This window comes from Pithys albifrons, chromosome 5 (genome assembly GCF_047495875.1).
Source record: "Pithys albifrons albifrons isolate INPA30051 chromosome 5, PitAlb_v1, whole genome shotgun sequence".
Taxonomy (NCBI): domain Eukaryota; kingdom Metazoa; phylum Chordata; class Aves; order Passeriformes; family Thamnophilidae; genus Pithys; species Pithys albifrons.
In genome coordinates, this window is record NC_092462.1 from 30,210,193 (window position 1) to 30,230,153 (window position 19,961).

Below are 19,961 nucleotides of genomic sequence, written 5' to 3' on the forward strand. Positions count from 1 at the left end.
GAAGCAGCACCATAATAACCCACATCTACATGAACATGCTACTGCTTAAGAAACCTCCCAGGTGTACATCTGGCCTCTACTCAGGAAAGAGGAAGTAGAAGGCTGGAGATTTACATAGGAACATTAAAATCTTAGGTTCAGCAATACTGTGACTTACAGTTTGGAACTGGAAGATGGGACTAGAAAATGAGGATAAACAGATCTCCATGACTCAGAACATTAATACTAAGGGATTTTTTTGGCACATTGTCAATTTCTATATCCTTTATTTAAAACAGTAAGTTTAGAATTTTCTGGGTGAAGCAAAAACATAGCTCCATAATATATGCAAGATTTAAAAAAAATAAATAAATCCAAACCAACCAACCCATCTACCCACAAAACAACATAACTTGCTGGTATATAAAGATTTGTGCTTTACTGTAATGGGTCCTTTAAAAAAAGTCTACTCTAAAAAATCTCAACCTCTTTCTAAATTAAGACAACATATAACTAGTGTAACAAAATGAAAGAGGGGCTTATCACAGCTGCCTCTATATTCCTGTGGCCTGTACAATTCTGGAGTAGGTACCCACAATTTAATAAACAAGGAGAAATAAACAGACTTTAAATGTTACTTAACGAAACTAAAGCAGCAAATGAAAATCACATACCTGTAACGAGTAGACTCTGTTAGTATGCCCTTGCAGTGTGTGCAGGCAGGTCTCTGTCTCTGGATCCCACACTTTGACCATAAAATCATATGCACCACTTACAACCCTTCTGCCATCATATTGAACGCACCGAACTGCAGCTACGTGGCCCATCAGAACATGTAAACACTGGCCCGTCTCTATGTCCCAAACTCGCAGCGTTGCATCTCGAGACCCACTGACCACTCTGCAGGAACAAGAAAAATCACTCCTGTACTTAGCATTGGACATAAAAGCATTAAAACAATTAAACTTCGGTATACATTGGTTATGAGTTAATTTGGGACAGTAGATAGCATTAGTCCATCAGCCACCAAAGATCTGGCTTGGTGTGACATTTTATTAGAGTCTCAGATGAATAGAGTGTTCTTCCTTGCCCTACTCACCTCCTCAGGATATGTCTACTTGATATAATTAGCAATCAGTATTTAAAAAGGCACTTCATTCCTGAACAGCAAAACGATGCCATAATTCTGTGGACTATTGTATCTATCTATGAAAGCTTAGCAATAGGCTAAGCTCCAGCCAGTGCTATGAGCATTTGGCTACAATGACTTAATTAACTCATTGTAGCAATTACAGCAAGACCCTAGAAGTTCTGCTTTAGTAAAGTAACAGTTATTGTGCTTGGGGTTTTTTTCCAGTGTATACTTTTAAAAGCTTTCTTAGGCAAGAACAGAAATGAGAAGGAATGAATATTAATGGCATTTATAAAGAAAAAACTTCATCAGTCTTTAAAAAAGAAGAAATGCAACTAACAAGCTGTCAACAGCTCCACACCATAGCCAACTAACAGAGCTTTGCCAATGTTTGTTGAATCAAGACATGGATTATTATTGCAAAGATTATGTTATAATCAGTTAAAATTTAAATAAAATACAGCAGTGACAATACTTTGAAAGTTATTTGTTTTAAAATGAGTAAAAGTTTGTAGCATTGACAAAAGGAAAAATCACTCAGTGTGGGAGACTGGATCACGGCATAACAAAGAATTAGCTTTGAAATAACACAGAATGTGACTTTTTGAAGTACATGACTCAGTTTTCAGTTCTTCATTTAGTATTCTTATGCTTTTGCTTCTATTAATCATCTCCTCCCTCGTGCTGATGTGTGTTTGGCCTGGTTTGTGGTTCAGTCAGTGCTGGATGAGGCCCCCCAGTTTGATGAGCACTTTCTGTGAACACAAGGTGTAAGTTCCAGGCCCAGCCGTGGCTGCAGCCTTGGTCAGAGCCGTACCTTTTCTCGTGGAGATGCATGCAGCGCACGGTGGAGGTGTGTCCGTACAGCGTGTGGATGCATTCTCCCGTCTCAGCATTCCACACCTTCAACGTCCTGTCTGTAGATCCACTGATGATGATATTGTCCCTCATCTGTGATGACCAGACTCCGCCTGTGTGCCCAACCAGTGTTCTCAAACACTGAAAAGAAACGCTTTCCTTAGTTACCCTTCTGACAGAGTTGAATGGAAACTTCAAGAAAAAGTCATCCTGGAGGTAACAGTTGGCTCTTATACCAAGAGCCAGAAGATCCCTGGAGACTGCTTTCTGATTGAACAAAAAAATTCTGTATTTTAAAAAATACTCATCAAATTACTCTCTTAATTGTTGGTACTTCAGCTATAAGGAATTTTCCCTATAATCTTCACCTTGACAAATTAAACTGTATTTTCAAATTTCTCAATACAAGGGCATGTTTTGCAGGCTTGAGTTGTTTTCCTGACATTTTTCTGAGTCACTGCAGGATTTCCAACAGCTTTTTGAAGTGTCTTAGAAGTGGAGAGAGCATTCACTTGGTAGTTTTACCACCAATCTATAAACCATATACTTTTGTTGTATTTTTCTGTTTGTTTATCCAAGAAACATCTCACTCTGTAAGCCATAGCTACAGCATCAATCCTGCAAAAAAATCATGTTTCAACTCTAGTGTTGCCCAGGAGAGGATCCCACGCTACAAAAGCACAGCCTACCTTCTTTGATCCCCAATGTATGACATGATTTCTCACCACGTACAGACAGTGTTTGCTCACACCTACTTGTACAAAGCCCCCGTCGCCCTGAAACAATGACTTGTCTCTGTCTCAGCCTGTTTTCCTTACAAATAATGACTATATACACTTTCTCACCAGGCAGCAATAAATGCTAATTAGCACAGACAAGGAAAGATCCTTGCAAGACTCCTCTAGAAAGATGCTTCATGAAGATTCTGCATTTACTTTAACAACATGATCTCTATAATTACCCACTTTCTAACCCATTTAAATATGTGCCATGTTGATTTTTGCATTATTCTGTCTTCTTCAGCTCTGTCGTGGGGATACAGTCTTGCAGTGCACACAGCCATCTACTTCTGCACTAGTATTTTTATCAGTCAAACCTGCAACTGCACAAGAAAAGAGGTCAAGGCAGTTTGAGGATATCTTTTTCTGTAATCTAATGCTAAGTGGCATTAATTGCCATGGCCTTCCTTTAACTGTTAGTTGACTCCTCTTGACGTAGTCCAACAATTTTTATCTGAGATAATGTATCCTAAATACCCAGTCTTTATGTTTACTCCAGGTGAACATTGACACATTTTAGCTTTCTAATTGTCCTGTCCCAGATCATCTCCATGTCCTCATACCTTTTGAAAAAGCACTAATTTTATCCCACAGGTAACTTTAGGGGGGAAAAAAATCATCTAATACAGATTATCTGGATCAGCTGAAATAAGAAAAACATCACTTTGGTAGTTGTTTAACATCCTTGTGAGTTTCTGCCAAAATGTTCTATTATCACTGCATGCTGTATTTTATCACATGACTTTTCTCCCAAAGCTTTTATTTTTTCTGCATCAGTGACAGTATACTAATTCCTGTTGTTAATATCCTATTCTTTCTAGCATCCTTGTAAATGCCTTGCTTTTTATCCTGTACATAGATTTCCTGTCCTTTAACAATTTTTTTAACAAATTCTCCTGCAATTCCTGGCTCCTAGCTTAATTCACTGCTATCAAATCCATCTTTTTCAGTTCATAACTGTTATTCACTTTTACAGTTCTCTTATTTTAACCAATGTGTTCATATTTTAGGACATCATCTTACTAAAGCAGTAAGAACACAGAATCCTTATTTTCAGCTTTGCATCTGCCAAGGGAATTATTTAGTCATGTTCATTTGCACAAACCAACCTTTAGGGGTTTTTTATTTTTTATTTATTTTATTAATTCTTCAGCATCAGTAAGCATGAGGGCTCATACAGCATGCTTCCATTTTCCATACACAATTTCTGGCTCTCAAAGGTTTGGGACAAATAGTCACACTAGGTTTTGTAATTACTTTCAAAAAACTACTGAACAATAATTGTTAAGTCATGCTAGTCTGCTCAATTTTGTGTATTTAAAGGAACATTTTGCTTTTGGGAGTATATGTACAAAGAAAGTATCTTCCATTTATATTTAGGTTGCCCTTTTCAATTAAAAAAAGAGTTAATTTCTTTATGAGATCCTTCATTAGATAGTTTGTTGTAGGGAAGCCAACAGCAGCAGGGTGAGGCTTCCTATGGCTCTTACTTTATTCTTACCCACAGTAGTATTAACAATCCCTTCATGGATCTTCTGGGCATGCAATGACAAATGCTTAATACACTCAGCTTTGACACTATGAAGTGGACACCTTTTATACCTTAAACATGTTATATCCTCAACAGCTGTCCTGTTACCTACACTGATAAAACCAAGCTAAGTTCACACAATACCAGTCTGGAAGGACAAAAGTCTGTTTCCCCAAGGCCTTTTCTACATCCTTGAAACATGGTCAGTCAGTCACCTCAAAGCAAAATCCTACAGGCTGAGTAGCCATAATGTTCTAATGTGAGTGAAATGTTCAGGACTGTCTTTAAGATTGCACATATTGTTTTGCTTTTCTCTAAGCCAAAATTAAATTATTGAAGCTTATTAAATTCCTGCCTGAGCTGGATCTAATTTAATAGGAAATATTTAAACCTAAAGCAAGTTAATTTTTTTTGTGGCTCAGCAATATAGCAGCTTAGAAAGAAAAACAAACTCTGTATTTGAAATCAGAGCCAGTAAAATGAACACCACATTTCAAAAACTTGAAAACAACAGAAAGAACGCTAGAAGACAAGTGAGAAAGCGGGATGTGGAGTGGTAAAAGCAGCTTAAATTAAGCTTTAAGGAAGATAAGTAACATATCTGTCCAAATTCTTTAAAGTCTATGTCACAAACAACTCCACATGAGTAGCAGAATTGCCAAGAGAACAAGGATATATGCCAACAGTAACAGGAGCAGCATTGCAGTTCCACACCAAGGTGACTTTTTTGAACTAGGCAAGTTTCTTTGTGAGAAAAGGCAACCCACATGTTTAGCTGGCACTTCTGATGCTTGCCCCAGATGGCACTAAAGGTCACTGTGTAATGTGGTCTGGTGGCACAGCAGCATGTCTGATGTGCCAGTGCTCCACCTGTCCCTCCCTCCCTCAGGCACTCTGCAGAGCGCACCTTACCTTGCCTGTGACCGCCGACCACACTTTCAGCGTGTTGTCGTCAGAGCCGCTCACTATCCGGTTCCCACAGAACTGCAGGCATGTGATCACGTGGTCATCGTGCCCTTTGAGCACCTGGCAATGGAGAACACAAAACTTACAGCCACAATTTAACGCAGAGAGCAGAAGAAGAAACAAAGTGCTTTTCTGATTGATAAATTACAAAATGCTAGAGTTGCTTCAGTAATAACAAGGCCCCTTAATCCTGTGTGTCAAGTCTAATTTACCGCCAGCTGGGACCAAAGAAGGTGTTTTCCTCCTTCCAGGGAGTGATGCTGCATTGCTTAGCAAGCACACTTCAGCTACTGTAGGCCTCCTAAAAGTACCAGGGAAAATCCCCAGCAAAAGCAGGCTGAGTTAGTAACTGAACATTGCTCGATTCCTCTACAGTTACTCCATCTCTTTCTTTTTCAGTTGAGTTACTGCTACCTTTTGTTTCAGACTTGAACAGAAAAGGATGGGGCTGTATTATTTGCTGAGTATTTGTAGTTCAGTGGTCAAGGCTGACTACACCTATTTTTTTCCCTTAACAGCCATGCCTTGTATTGTGTTAAATGCCAGGCAACACCAAAGTAAAAAACTAGAAACCCACTAACTCAATTAAATACAAACAAAAGCAACAATTTAATGTGCTGGGAATGTGCATTGGAATGTTGCTTTACAGAGGTGTGACTTTCAATATTTGGTTTTGGAAAAGTTGTAATTCTGTATATTTTATATTGCAATACAGCAAAACCAATCCTTATCAGAATACATAGGATGAAGAATTTTTTATTTAAGATATCTGAGCACTTTTCAAGATGTTCATTGAAATGAAATGGCATTTGGATAATGCCAGAGGCTGTAATTTTAATAATAATTCCAAGATAAGTTGATGTGGCATCTCAAGGCATGAAACACAGAACCGTTGTCAGAGTGTACATAAGTCACGGCCAAATAAACAGCAGGATATAGCCATAGATTTTCCATGGGATTTTTGTGTTCTTTTTTTGATTATTGTGTTGTACTAATTAAGAAAACAGGTAAATTGCCTTAAAACCTTAAAGCCATGAATATGGGTTTTCTTCATATTTCTGACTGCTTGTTCAATATCAGGTTTGATTAGACAGCTGGTATTATTTTTACAAAAGGTTTGAAATACTGCTTCATATCCTCTTATTGGAAAAGATGTAATGATAACACATCAATGCCATTAAAAGAATTTTAGTATTTAGGAGCTTCCACTTAATTCTTAACATGGAATGAAGTTATTCTCTTGTGCTGTTCAATTTAGAAGAATATATTTAAAATTAAAGCATGAGTTAATCACAGGATAGTTGTGGAGTATTTTTATGTTGTAACACAACCCAGGTCTACTACTACATACATATACACTTTTATATATTACATATGTGTCTCTGTGTTTAAATATAAGCATTTTCAATGAAGTTTCTGAGATTATCTGTCTCAAAAAGACTGGCATATTTACAGGAATTCATAAAATGGTAGAGAAATTCTTAAAAGAGTAGGGAAAGAATACCACTTTGATTTGCCAATATGGTGCTCAGAATATAATTTAAACCCAGTGTAAGCTAAAATACAAATTATGTTTTCTGTAGCAATATGCTGCTCTTTGTGCATGGATGGTCTGGTTTGTCCAAAGGAAAAAAACAATGTACAAGTTGATCCTGCTTTGTTCATGGCAGCGTGCACAGAGCTCAGAACTTTACCTTGGGCGATTTAAGTTCTCCTCGCCGCCAGTTGGTATCAATCCTGTGTTGTCTGATGTAGGCGCTTTTCCACGGACTGTGTATAAAGCCTGGTTTTATTACTTTCCTCCTCTTGATATGCAATGGTTCATCAATCCCTAAAATGGATTTTAAAAATCAGGGTGATGGGAAGAGATGAGGCCACTCCCCAGGAAACACCTTCCCTCCCAAACCTTTACAGTGACCCCTGACATTAAATTCGGCAGAGACGTAACACCATCCTGCCTGCCACTATTTGTGTGTCAGTGACACTGCCCTGCTCCTCCAAGAGTTATTTTGCATCTGTCCTTGTCGGTTCAGCATAATCATTACTGTAATCATGGCTGAAAATGCTCCAGTTCATCATTCCTTGCCGGCAACCTGCTAGCCTGGTTTGGGATCCCCCTTTCCGAGACAATGCAGCAGAATATTGCCTTCTACAAATGGGTATTGTGTAAAAAGCTCCAAAACCACTTGTATGCTCATTTTGGAACTGGGCAGGCGTTAAACCTTTCTGTCTGTCGTTCTCCACTCTGGTCACCTATCTTCATTACCTTTAAGTTCACCATGACTTCTTGTATTAGTGAGCTTTTAATTACTTTTTTGATTTGAAAGGCTGAGGGCTTTTGGCATTGTCCTCTCCAGCCTGGAATTTAAGTATAGCTATGCCCTTTCTGACTTGACACTTAAGCAGTAGTGCTTTGTTTTAGCCTTGCTACTACAGATACAGCTTTTTTTACAATTCTCTCACCCTGCACTCTTTCCTATGCAGTTCCTCTCCCCACTGCATCTCATTAGTAGCAGGAGTCTTGTCTCTTGCCAATATGTGGATTTCACTCCTCTGCCTTTAGCCCTGTCTCTGGTGTCTCTGCCTGCAAGCCTTGAACTCCTTCCTGTTACTGAGCAGCTCACTGAGGCCAACCGGGCTGCAATACTGGCCCGTGTGCCTGTGCTCTCATGACTGAACATATTTATTCTTACTTGAAAGCTCAAAGATGTAGACTAATTCCCTTCTCAGCTTTCTCCTTTTTTATTCATTCTGACCTCTTAATGCATTTTCACTTAAATTTTTAAGGGGAGAATCTTTAGAGAAGATCTAAGAAGTTAGACACTCACTGCAAAAGAAAACAAATTAAATTAGGTGCCCTTACAAAAAGGCAGCTACATTAACACTGTCATGTTTTTTGAAGCCTTTGCATTGACCTCTCACAAGCCCTTGTCTCCACACAGTCTGGACAGGGCCCTGTGTTTGCCCATGTCCAAGAGTGATACTGCTCTGAGATGACACACATGTGCTCTGCCCCCCAGAGCAGACTCCTTGTTCATATAATGCTCCTTAAAAAGAAAAGCTTACATTCTTCATGTGCACAGATACATTGCTACTTTCCTGGGAGCTTTTTTTGCCCATTCATGTTACTGTTGAACCACCTTATCTTCTGGATTTGGCACAGGCAGGATAATATCTGTGTTGCTAATGGATTGTGTGTCCCTCTCTAAGCAATTCTGTCAGCATCTTCTCCCACTACCATGTGCTATTTCTGTGCTCGTTTTCCTACAAGTGACGTGAAAATACAGGAGCCCTTCTCCTGAGCAAACAATTTTTCCTCCATGTTACAAACTGCAAGACTATACTCTGTCATTTTTATGTCTTGGCTCTCATTTCCTTTGGTTGTATCCTGAATAAAAATAATCCTTAAAAAGCAAACCCAATTGTTTTCTAAAAACATACAACTGGTTTAAATAGGATATTCAAACTTAAACTCTATTTTCATTTCTAGCACTCCATGGATTATTTCTGCTTCCTTCTTTCAACAGAGATACAAACCATGTAGCTCAATGAATAACTAGCACTAAATCTGAAGTCACACAAACTGCCTTCGTAAAACTTTAAGCTTATTATGTAAATGAACTGCAATTTTTATGATGGCAACACTTCGACCATTATATCCATCTTTTTACTCAGCCTTACCCTCCTCTTTGCATTTCTCTCTCCAGAGAAGATTATCTTCAGCCAGAATTCTCCAGTAACGACATGTCTGGGCTGCCTGCAGAAGGTCCCTGGGTTCCAGGAATGACAGCACATACAGTGCCAGCTGTAAAAAATAATAAGAAAATGTATTTCTGCACTGCTTTTGAAAAGAAAAGTGAAGTAACTCCTCATATTATCACACATCAGGGGCTGAAATAGAGAAAATTGAAATGATAAATTATTAAAGAATCTCAGAAACTTAACAGACTCCAGTTTATTCCTGCGGGCATGTGGAAATGTAACAATCATCTTAAGTAACTAAATCCATACAGACCACATCACAAAATGATTCTTGTATTTGAAAGAAAGTAGATGTCAGCTGAAATCATTATACTTTCTAAAAAAATGTAATCCATGTTATTGTGAATAATTAGTAGAATTATTACTGAAGTAATTATGTCTATGTTATTTTAGCTAACAAGCACACCAGAAGTTACTCTGAGAGTTGAACTAGGAAGTACAGCACTCCCTATATGAGCAAATAGGCACGTACGTTGTGATGAATAACATCACTCAGAGAGCCCAAATACAGAACAAGTAAATGCTATGTGCACCTGAGCTCAGAATCACTCTGCAGTGGTGGGAAACACAGTGTGGGCATCACTTGTTTCCTGGTGAGAACACAAACACACTCCTAGGAGGTGGTACCAGGAATTTTGCAGACTGGGATTGGAAGGATCAAAGTATGTAACTCTAGTACAATCCATTACCAAAACCACCTGGGAAATCCCAGTGAAAATAAACAGACGATGAACTTTTCCACATGACAAAATTAAAGGTTATTAGCAAGGCTAAGCCATAGCGTGAACACAATAAACCTTCCAAAATTTACCCATGTTTCTTCAGATGTACTGAAGTCTTAAAAAAGAGCAGAAGTATCCAAAGCACAATCCAAGACACAAAGACAGCTATCACTAAGGGTGTGGTTACCAGGTACAGCAACAGTGCATCCCCCTAGTCATGGAAAATAATGAAAGATGCAGGAAAGTCCCTTCCACAGCTAAAAACTCTGCAGAAAGAAAAATATTGAAAAGAGTGATGCAGAGAACTACTTACATGCTGAAACAGTGGGGTCTTTGTCAGTAACTAATAAAATGCAGAAGCTGTCAAGGAAATCATATCATCCACTTTCACTTCTGCTTGCCATATCTTTTTGTGTTTAGGGTTTTGAATGTAATTTTCAGCTGAAGTTATGATATATATAAATAGAACCTGCCCTTCAGAGCAACATAGACTGAAATTTAGTAAGGAAGCCATAACCATAGGCTGTTGACCTCAGCAGATTTTTGAACTTATTTTGTGAGAAACATTTACTTTTAGTAATCTACACCAGTCAGCAACTGAGCAGGAAATAAAAACTCAGTAAGTCAGAACTGTTTGCACTTTGGTTGCATACACACCTTGCTTGCAAGCCATCACCTGCAGCTCACAGGGAGCATTCATGACTCCACATTTGAGGGACCTGTGTCTTAAATAATGCATTATATCCTCTAGCCATCCCAGGCCATAAACCTGAAGAATCTTCCTCTGTCCCTGCTTAGGAAATCAGCATTTTGGATCTGGTGTAAGGCTGTCTATTACAGGAACAACAACTGTACCTGTCCTTTAAGACCTTCCATTTTAATTCCTGGCATGTAAAATTATTGAATAGGTGTTGTTTTCTTACACCCATCACATAGTCTTGCATGTGGCAAGATTCAAACAGGACACAGTCCCTTTCAATTTTTTGCTGGATGTTCCTCAACTGACAGCAGAGTTTGTTTAAATATCATTTGTCCTATCTCTACAGATATGGAAGATTGCTAAGATGGGTGTTAATTAAACCTGTGAGCCAACTGATTCAAAACCAGGTTACATCTGGTAACATTTATTTTAGACTACATTTATCTAGTCATCAATGGTCAACACAGCCCACAGCTGACTTTAGGATTAGTACTACATAAACAATGACTTGCCTTTGTCACAATCACGGACCTAGTTTTAAGAAAACTTCAGGTAGCAAAGATCTGACCTATGAACTGGATTTGGGTCTACTCTCTGTTGCAGTGTTAATAGTACCCAATAGTCAACAGTCTCTTGCCTTTTCCTTCACTCACACACACAGAACCAACTAAATTTCTATGGCTCATTTCATCAAAACTCCTCATCAATTGGTTTCTAGACCTGATTTTCACAAAAAAAGTAATTTGAATAATTATTTCTAAAGTCTCAGCAAGAAAAGAGGAGTATTTACTTCAGATTGTTTGACAGCATGTTTCCTTGGGAGGAAAGCAAACACTTCCTTGATTATTTGGTTCTTACATTACTGTCTTTGCATTGCAGGACATGGTTTTGAAGCAAAGACCTCCCGCCCACAATCATCTTCTTGTTCTGGTTCAGTAATAAAATCCCTGCATTGCATCCAACAGCACTGGGGGTAACCACAGATGTTAATGTGCAGCGACAGCCCACGGGAGCGTGTTCTCGCAGGATGCTGGATCCGGCAGGGAAGCCTCTTCATGGAACTACTGACCCTAACGACTTGTTCGTGCCCCCATGGCTCAGTGCGTCACCCCAGCGCAGCCAGCGTTAAATAGCTGAGGACAGCACTGATTGGGAGATCTGGGCCAAGGAAAAGGACAGGAGATGGTGCAGCCAGCATGACAGTTTTTTTTAACCCAGTTAATTTTGGTGACAGTGACTCAGGGTTAGGAAGCAATCATTATTTAACCAGCTTCGCTGGTGAAGTGTCAGCCTGCCATGAAACACTTACAACATTCTGGTTTCAACAGGCAAGAAACCCACTAAAAATAAACAAATTAAACATAAGTACTTTACAATGGAGTCAAGAAACCTAAGTGAGAAAGAAAATTTTATTGCTAAATAGTGTATCTCTTTCCTGAAAAAATGGCAAAAAATGAAATAATAACATGACCTTTAGTTACAGTGTAACTAGATCACTGGTTGTACTTGAAATAGTATTGCCACAAAATCGCAAAGAGAACTGATCTGTGAGTTACTGTTATCACTAGATGCAGAAAGTGGCAAAGTATCTTCTGTCTCCTCAAAATACAAAGTCTTTCTGTCTTGCTTGACCTCTGCTAAGGCTGCTTTGGGCAACATGTCAACCATGCAGAGGTCCTACTGACCTCTTCTGCTCCCCCAGTGTCCTTTCCATTCCCAAAGAAGGCTGCCCCAGAAAGTGCTTCTGTAAATACTAATCTCATGTCTTGTGTACTAAGTTAATATAATTGCATAAATTGATTCCAACCTTTACAAATGCCACCCAGCAAGGGAAGGCTGTGACACTTCCTGACTTGTGAAGATATGACAGTACAAAAATGGAAAAAAGGGTCTTGTACACCTAAGTATTCAGAAAGGATAAACATAAAAGTATGTCAAGGAATAGAGATATAAACCAGTCTTCAGGTAGTAAGACCATGTAAAACACAGCAACCAAATACTAGCACCAGCACCAGAATATCTTAAAAAAACTTGCTTTGTATAATGTTAGTGACTAAGACTTGCAAAGACTTAAGCCCACATGAAAATTTTCATACAGAAAACCCAACATACGGTAGATATGGCAAAAAGAAAATAAGACTTCTTCCCTGCTCCAAATAAATGCTTCCAAGTAGCTAATATCAATCAAGGTCAGAAGTACTATTTCTAAATTAACCTAAGTTACATCTATTTAATAACTGCAGCAAACTGAGTTTATACTCCTTCATATCCACCCTCATGTTCTAGTTCTGAGGAGATCATGAATTACTCTTCTGTGGTCAGCATTTAGTTACACATTCTGAAATCTAAATCTTACTTTCTCTTTAATCTGATACAACATGATCTGATTTGCAGTAAAGGATTTACTGTAACATGTCTACTTAATCACAGTTTGGCTTTATCCTTAGTAAGTGCTTTTCTGGGTTTATGTTTGGTTTATTTAGTAGAGATTTTAGGACTCCGTTTGTTTAAAATAAATTCAAAGACAACATTAAGAAAAACTCCAGCACTTAAAGGATTAAAAAATAATGCTTACACTTACAGAATAATGTGCACAGAGGTCTTACCTCCAAAGGAAGTTTTTGTGTGTGTTGCCCTAACAGAATTAGTTCTCAAAAAAAGAAAAGCACAATTGGTCCACTTAAGATACAGAGATACTTTTAAACCTACTGGGATTTTGTTTAAAGGGGTCATCTGTATTTCCAGGTACCTAAATGCCTATCAGGAGACATGGCAAGGTACGTATACCTGAAGTTACAGTAGCCATATGATGGCAGCATACCAAATCGTGAACCTCCAACATCAGTTTACATCAATATGCTGGCAAAGTTACCACCAAGTTTTTAAAGATGACAACCAGTGCACTGCATAATCCAGTATTAACCTGTATTTCTCACCTCTTTTGGGAGCAAGGAAATGAAGTCTCTTTGAAACTGGGGCTCGATCACTTGCATCATATGTTTTACTTGTGTTGGTTCACAACTATCAATGAGTTCATCTAAAGCAAGTAACTTCTCTGGTCCACTCCAGCTCTGCAAGGACAGAAGAAAGAAACAGTAAGCTTAGTTTAACACACTAGTTTGATTTATACCAGTAAGTGCCATTGCTTTGCCAATAAGGCAAATTAAGTTTCCCCATCGACCTATATACCAGCACATAAAAAGCCAAGAGATAAATGCTCATGGTAATGATACAAAAATGAGGAGTTAATCAACACAAAATATTCAAAATTACTACACTGATTCATAAGCTAAGAATGGATTTGTTATACACGCACATACAGATTGGCAATTAAATAGATAATAATATTTAGTAATAATAATTAAATTAATTAAGCTTCTTTTTAAGCTGATGAAATCTACACACGCATTACAGACAACGAAGGGGTTGCAACCAAATATGCTCCCTGTGCCTCCATTGTGCATGCAAGTGAGATAGTAACTTTTAACTTTTCCTCTGGCAGACCCAAATCTTGAAATGAGGGAAAAGGAAGTAAAAAACTTTCTCTAAAAATACATTAGCTTACTGCCTGCTTATTACTACAGTCTGTCCCTAAGTGACAATGTTGTAATTTCAGAATCCTGGCTATAAACCAACACATATTTTGTAAGTATCAATTTACACTTGAATAAACAGGGACTTTTGATTGGCAATTTTCTTACTTCACATTTTTACTAATGGGCACCATAAAATTTGAAGATTTTAATAAGGCACTCAATTGAGAGAACAGCAGATTAGGAGCATCATTTGTAGGAAAAAAAATAGGAACTTAATATACTGCGCATCCAAAAAGCATGTCTTAAACTGATCTGAGCTCATGAAAGAGTTTTGATTTGTTATGTGAAAACAATTTAAAAAAAAAATACTTTCTACAGGAAAAAAACAACAGCTACTGCTAACTGATTTAGCAACAGAATTAGAGCACAAATAAAGCTTTAGAGAGAAAATGAGACATCACAGTTTTTGAGAGCAGATTCACATCCATAATCTGAAATGTCTTCTGGAGTGACACTTACAAGTAAATTACCACATACAAATGATATTACAGTTATGGTAAGAGGCTAGCTGAAATTAAAAAAAAAAAAGGGAAGATACCTTACAATTAAGATTTCTGTATTAATCTGCCATGTATCTCAGGACCATTATTACCCATGCTCTAAATTTCTGTTCTCTGGATTTGACTCTGCCAATTCACTTCAGGCTCCACAATACTACAATGTTTGTATACTGTGCAGTTTCTGCAGAAAAATGAGGCAAGTGAAGAGGAAGGTGGAATTTCTGAAAGTGAATGCAAAGCAGATAAATACCCAGCTTAACTCAATGTAGAAAGATCATCATGTTGCTTCATTTCTCCCTAATTAAAACACCAAAGTACTTGAAATGTCAATAAAAGTATCTGTTACCCAAACAACGCCCGGGGCACTTGCAGATGCCTCCACTCCATCGGGGCAGCGGGGTGGCTCTGAGGTGCCGAGTTTAGGGGTGAGCCCCTGCCAGAGTGCTGTGGGGCAGCCCAAGTACAGCACTCACCCCAAGGCCATGCTCTCACTCTACCACATGCGTGGCTGACACTGCACAGCCTACCCTAATGGAGGAGGGAGAGAAAGTTCTTGACCTTAGTCTTTCCACACACTGCTGGCAACAGAGAAAATGGTCTAAAGCTGGCAAAAGATCCTCCCCATCCACCTGTGTGTATGTAGAGTATCACCATGGGAGATGAGGATCCCCATGTCTCATATCCAATACCTCAGAATACTAGAGGGAAACAAGAATGGCTCAGCTGAAATTGCAGCAGTGCTGTTGTAAACAGCTTTTATTATAAATTTCTTTCAATAGAAACATTTGCATCACATAGCAGTTCTCCATAAATCATGCACTAAAGAACTGTTTATCTCACCAACTTTCCCACTGCTGTTTGTTTCATTAACCCAGAGCTTAGGCTGGCGTTAGGCACAAACGTTTGCAGTCTTTAATCTCATCTGTCAGCTGTGTTTGAATTTAGGAGAACTAAAAAGAGGAAAAGTAATACCTGTGCTACTTTCTTATAATATAAATTTCCAAGGTCAGTGTACTTTTTCATTTATGAGCAGCTACCTTTATAAAATTAGAACAACTGCACCTAAAAAGCATTGTCTGCTGCTGTGGCAAAGGTTGCTACCAGTTACCAACATGTTATTCATTAATAATGTCACTGTACACTATATTAATCTGACACTCTCTTACACTTATTTGTTTTTTAAAACATAATACAAATCTGAACAGAAAAGGGAAAAGATTCAAGAATGGGAGCATCAAAAGATGCTAATGACTAAAAGCAGCACTATCTTTTACCTGTCCATTCATAATTAGGAGATGGGTATAGGCAGCTTCCTAAGGCTCTTTTTAAGCAATCAGCTGCTACATAATGTTGTCTCAAGGACACTGTCCCCTTAGTCTTTCACGTGAGCAAAACAAACCTCCAGCCACAGTTGGTAAGGGGTCTCTGAGGGAAGTATCTGACATGGAACACTGTGATGAAGCCTTGCCAGATGAACACAACTGTGCGTTAACGAAGGCAAGACTGGTAAACTCTGCCTCTGGGCCCCGGAGCTTGATCCATTTGCAAAAAAACTGCACGTTGCTCATTAGGCAGAGAGGGTAAGGAGTAAGTTTTCGGCTTTGATGAGAACCAACAGTGAACAAATGTTGCAGAAGAGAAAGAAGAAGTGAACTGCTGACAAACAGTTTGCAAAGCTTTCAAACATTGTAGATGACTAGAGACTTCTGAGACATGTGGTGTAGTGTTCAGATACCTTGGATTTCCAACAGGTTCCCTTTCAAACTGAAGAACCTTGTAATGAATATATTTTATCTTTAAAATACTTTTGCTTAATTGGCTTTCCTTGTTTTCAAAACTTAAGTTTAATTTTAATGTAAGATTAAAATAAAGCTTTTATTATGGGCAGGGGTTCCCCTAGAAAAGGTAACTCCAGGATTTATTCACAAAGCCATTGGGAAGCCCGCAGGGCATACTGATACTGTCCTTTGAATTAATTCAGATTCCTAAACAAACATATCCCCTCTTTCTTCCCATTTCCTTGGGAAGGTGTTGATTTGTCAGCCAAGGCCTTTTGGCTGGTTCATACCATTTTCTCATTCAGTAACGCAGTTGCTGCAACCATGGCACTACCTGCTTGAAAACTATCCCTTCTTTTCCCCCTTTGCTATTATGTGTAAATGTCTTCCCTTTCTTATAATCAATATAAACAACATTTTTGCTGCTTCTACAACTTCCACCTCATCCATCCTGTCTGACCTGGCCACCTCTCTTTTTATCATCATCTGTTTCTGCACCACTACTCTTGCATGACCTACACTTTTCTATTGCTCAGACCTCATCTGCTGCCTTCAATTTGTACAATTATAGTCTGTAGCAATTATATCCTTTTGCTGTATATAGGTATATTAAGGACAATCTATTTCAAAGGGTGCTGTTCTCCATTACTAAGTTCTGTTAGCAGAGGTCTGTCATTATGAAGATGTGCAGAAAGGGCTCTTCTTGGAGCCTGCTTGTGTCTGCCTCTTGGATCGGTTATTGAGAACCCTGCTGACCCTCACCTCAAAGGTAGCTCAGTCTGGGCAGAAATAGCACATCAGCACTGAAAGACACATCATCTTCAGCAGCAAGCAGTTTGAGGGATTCAGGAGCAGCTGGTGCTCAAGGTCCCTTATTAACCCACATCAGAGTCCCAGTCCCCAGTCTGGTCCCCTGGGCTGAACATTTGCAGCACATGGGGTGGAACCTGCCTAGAGGAGCTGTGACTGGTTCAGACCCTACATCCCTGCTGGGGCTTGGATAATATAAGAGTTTCTTCTGAAACCAGTTGAGTTTGTATGCAACAAAACTGCATGAGAGCCAAACCCATGGGAAATAAGCAGGACAGGGACAGTCAGGAGACCTACTGTGAGTCTGCACTGTTCCTCTGAAACAAACCAATAATGGTGATACAGCCAAGGGGGTGGGTAGTTGTAGGGCAGATCCCTCCCAGACTGTGCAGTGGAGAAAAACACCAAACCCTTGACCTCGTCTCACCACAAGACCCAGCAGAAAGTGCTGCAATGCTGTGTATGATACAATCTTTACCTCCTGTACCACAACTACTCAGTTGTATATTTATTCATTCCCAAGCATCTTTGGAAGAGTAAGAAATGGAGAATGGTAAGTAATTTGAATTTACATGGCTTAGCCAACTATTTATGTAAACAAAAAAAAAAAAGGAGCAGTGTTCTTGCCAGCCAGAAATGGCAAAAGCATTTTGACACTATCTAAATTGCTGTGAAAAAAACACTTCCAATTTTAGGTAAAACACTTGCATTCACTAGTTATTCAAAGTGATTGCCTATATTAGCATGTATGGAACAACTTTTCAGCATCAATATCCCATGAAAATGCAATTTTTTTGCACATTACTTAAATAAAGTACCCTAAACATGTGAAGTAGGAAGAATGATGAGAGAAAGAGAGAGCTTAGCAATTTTTAAAGCAATAACATCTCTGACTGAACTTAGCATCCACTTGATTTTTTTTCCTTATGGCAAGCAATTTGGTGACTTAAAAATAAAACTTGTTGTAAAAGAAAAAATTTTGTAAAGATACATTTGGGCACTGAGTTTTAAAACCTCTTATAGTGAATTTTAAAAAGACCTGAAACCAAGAGCCACTGCAAACCAGAAAAAAAATAGGCCTTTAAGAAAGTAAATGGTCTGAATCTATTAAAATGCTTTTTAGTTTTTCTTTCCAGACTTCCTCAAAATCAATATACATCTTTATTTTTTAAGGGCAAGTACAACTACACAACTGTTTCTCCCTTCTGCACGATTTTGTTACTTTCGAAATAAAAGGCTTAGATCAACTATAAAACGTAACAGCAGGAAGAACATGTAAAAAATGGATTTTTAGGAAAACTTTATAGACCATCTTAAGTTTTCTTAATATTTGCAGAGTGGTCTTGCCTTTATCTGAAAACATAACACAGAAGGACTGAAGGCCAAATACAGGTGGGAGTCCTCAACTGATAATCACTGGTCACGCCAGCTTCTAAGCCAAATCACAGTTCTATCTTGAAACAGTACATATGTCCACCTTACAGGCCCCTGGATATCTAGCTTTAAAATTAACTAGAAATATATTTTTCATATAAGATATGAGTGCTATTAGGCAAGCCTAGTGAGTATACAGCACATGAAGAAAGCTCTCTCATCCCTTTATGTCCACAGGAAAAACTTTGTATTGCAAGAATGATCCTGCATGTGCCATTGAATCCTGCCCTTTGGGCAGAGCTCGCTCCCCTACGAATGTGTTTTTATCATTTGGCTGTTTCAGACTCGCCCCCTTCATGAAACTCATGCGAAAAATAAGCACATAGAAAATGAGGAAGCAAGCAGATGTAACACTGAGACAGAGCTACGTGACTGAAAGGTCTCGATTCTAAAATAAGGGACTTCCTTTTGTGAATACAATAAAAACTGCCTGTGACAAGACGTGATCAATAAGTGCTACTCAGTGATCTCCAGTTAGGGGAGAGAGGCCTCCTCCACTTTCAAAAGTATAAATCAGCATTCAGTACTGCAACTAAGTATCCTGAAAAGTTGAAGTATCTAATTTTATATTTAGTAAAGCACGTTCTCTACATTACAAACTGTACATTTCTCTACATACACAACATTTTTCCAGACAACTTTCCTTTATCCTGATGAAACAGCTTATAGCATTGCTTTTACTATCTGCAGCTCTCTCAAACATTGCAGCCTTTCATAATCTTTTTTAAAAAAATATGCAACTATCAATAACTATCAATCTTATGTGAAAATACATGTTGTACATTGTTGATAACAAAATAGCTTTTGTTAGTACAAGCGTTTTAACATTACAAAATGTTAAAATACAATGTAGTGTTACATTACCATATATGCAAAGTACCATTCAAATATCATTCTTAGGGGTTAAAAAGACATTATTCTATGAACAGTCTCAAAAAAGATACACCATAGTAATTAAATGTCAATATTTTTAAGAAACTGAATGATGTGTACGAGAATCTTAATTTCAAACTTCCACTGGTTTAAGCAGATCATAAATGCGTAAAAATAAAGAGGAAAGAGGTTCTACATTATTATTTTAATGTTCAGAACTGACAGTGATTGAGATCAATGGTATTATGTGGCAGCATGAATCAAGCCAAAAGCAGGCTTCTGCCTGCAAAATTGTATGCTAGCTACTGTATATTGCTCTTCTATCTTTGCCTGTTATAGTAATTGAAGCACTGACTGTATTTGTTATTTAGTCCTTTGGAAATGTTTTTAGAACTAATAGTTTTTTAATCAAGATAGGAAGACATAATATTTCCATTTTTCAAATCAATGACTAGGACTCATCCCTGCTTCTTAAAAATACAGAGCAAAATGTAGAGTAGAGATCTTCATGGTACAGGCTGTGGAACAGGAGCAGAGGCCT

General features: G+C 38.3%; 1 protein-coding gene across 3 annotated transcripts in view; it reads right to left on the bottom strand.

Moving 5' to 3' along the window:
- The window catches only part of FBXW7 (F-box and WD repeat domain containing 7), a 173,593-nt gene that overhangs the window by 6,646 nt on the left and 146,986 nt on the right, over positions 1 to 19,961 (bottom strand). For all 3 annotated transcript variants that reach the window (XR_011697900.1, XM_071556097.1, XM_071556099.1), the window contains 6 exons: positions 13,366 to 13,500; positions 8,927 to 9,050; positions 6,940 to 7,076; positions 5,192 to 5,305; positions 1,929 to 2,110; positions 654 to 879 (listed from right to left, as the gene is read on the bottom strand). Coding sequence is in view for 2 of the 3 variants with exons in the window: in XM_071556097.1 (XP_071412198.1) it covers positions 654 to 879; positions 1,929 to 2,110; positions 5,192 to 5,305; positions 6,940 to 7,076; positions 8,927 to 9,050; positions 13,366 to 13,500 (918 nt within the window). In the remaining variant the exon portion in view is untranslated. The remainder of the gene's footprint in view (positions 1 to 653; positions 880 to 1,928; positions 2,111 to 5,191; positions 5,306 to 6,939; positions 7,077 to 8,926; positions 9,051 to 13,365; positions 13,501 to 19,961) is intronic.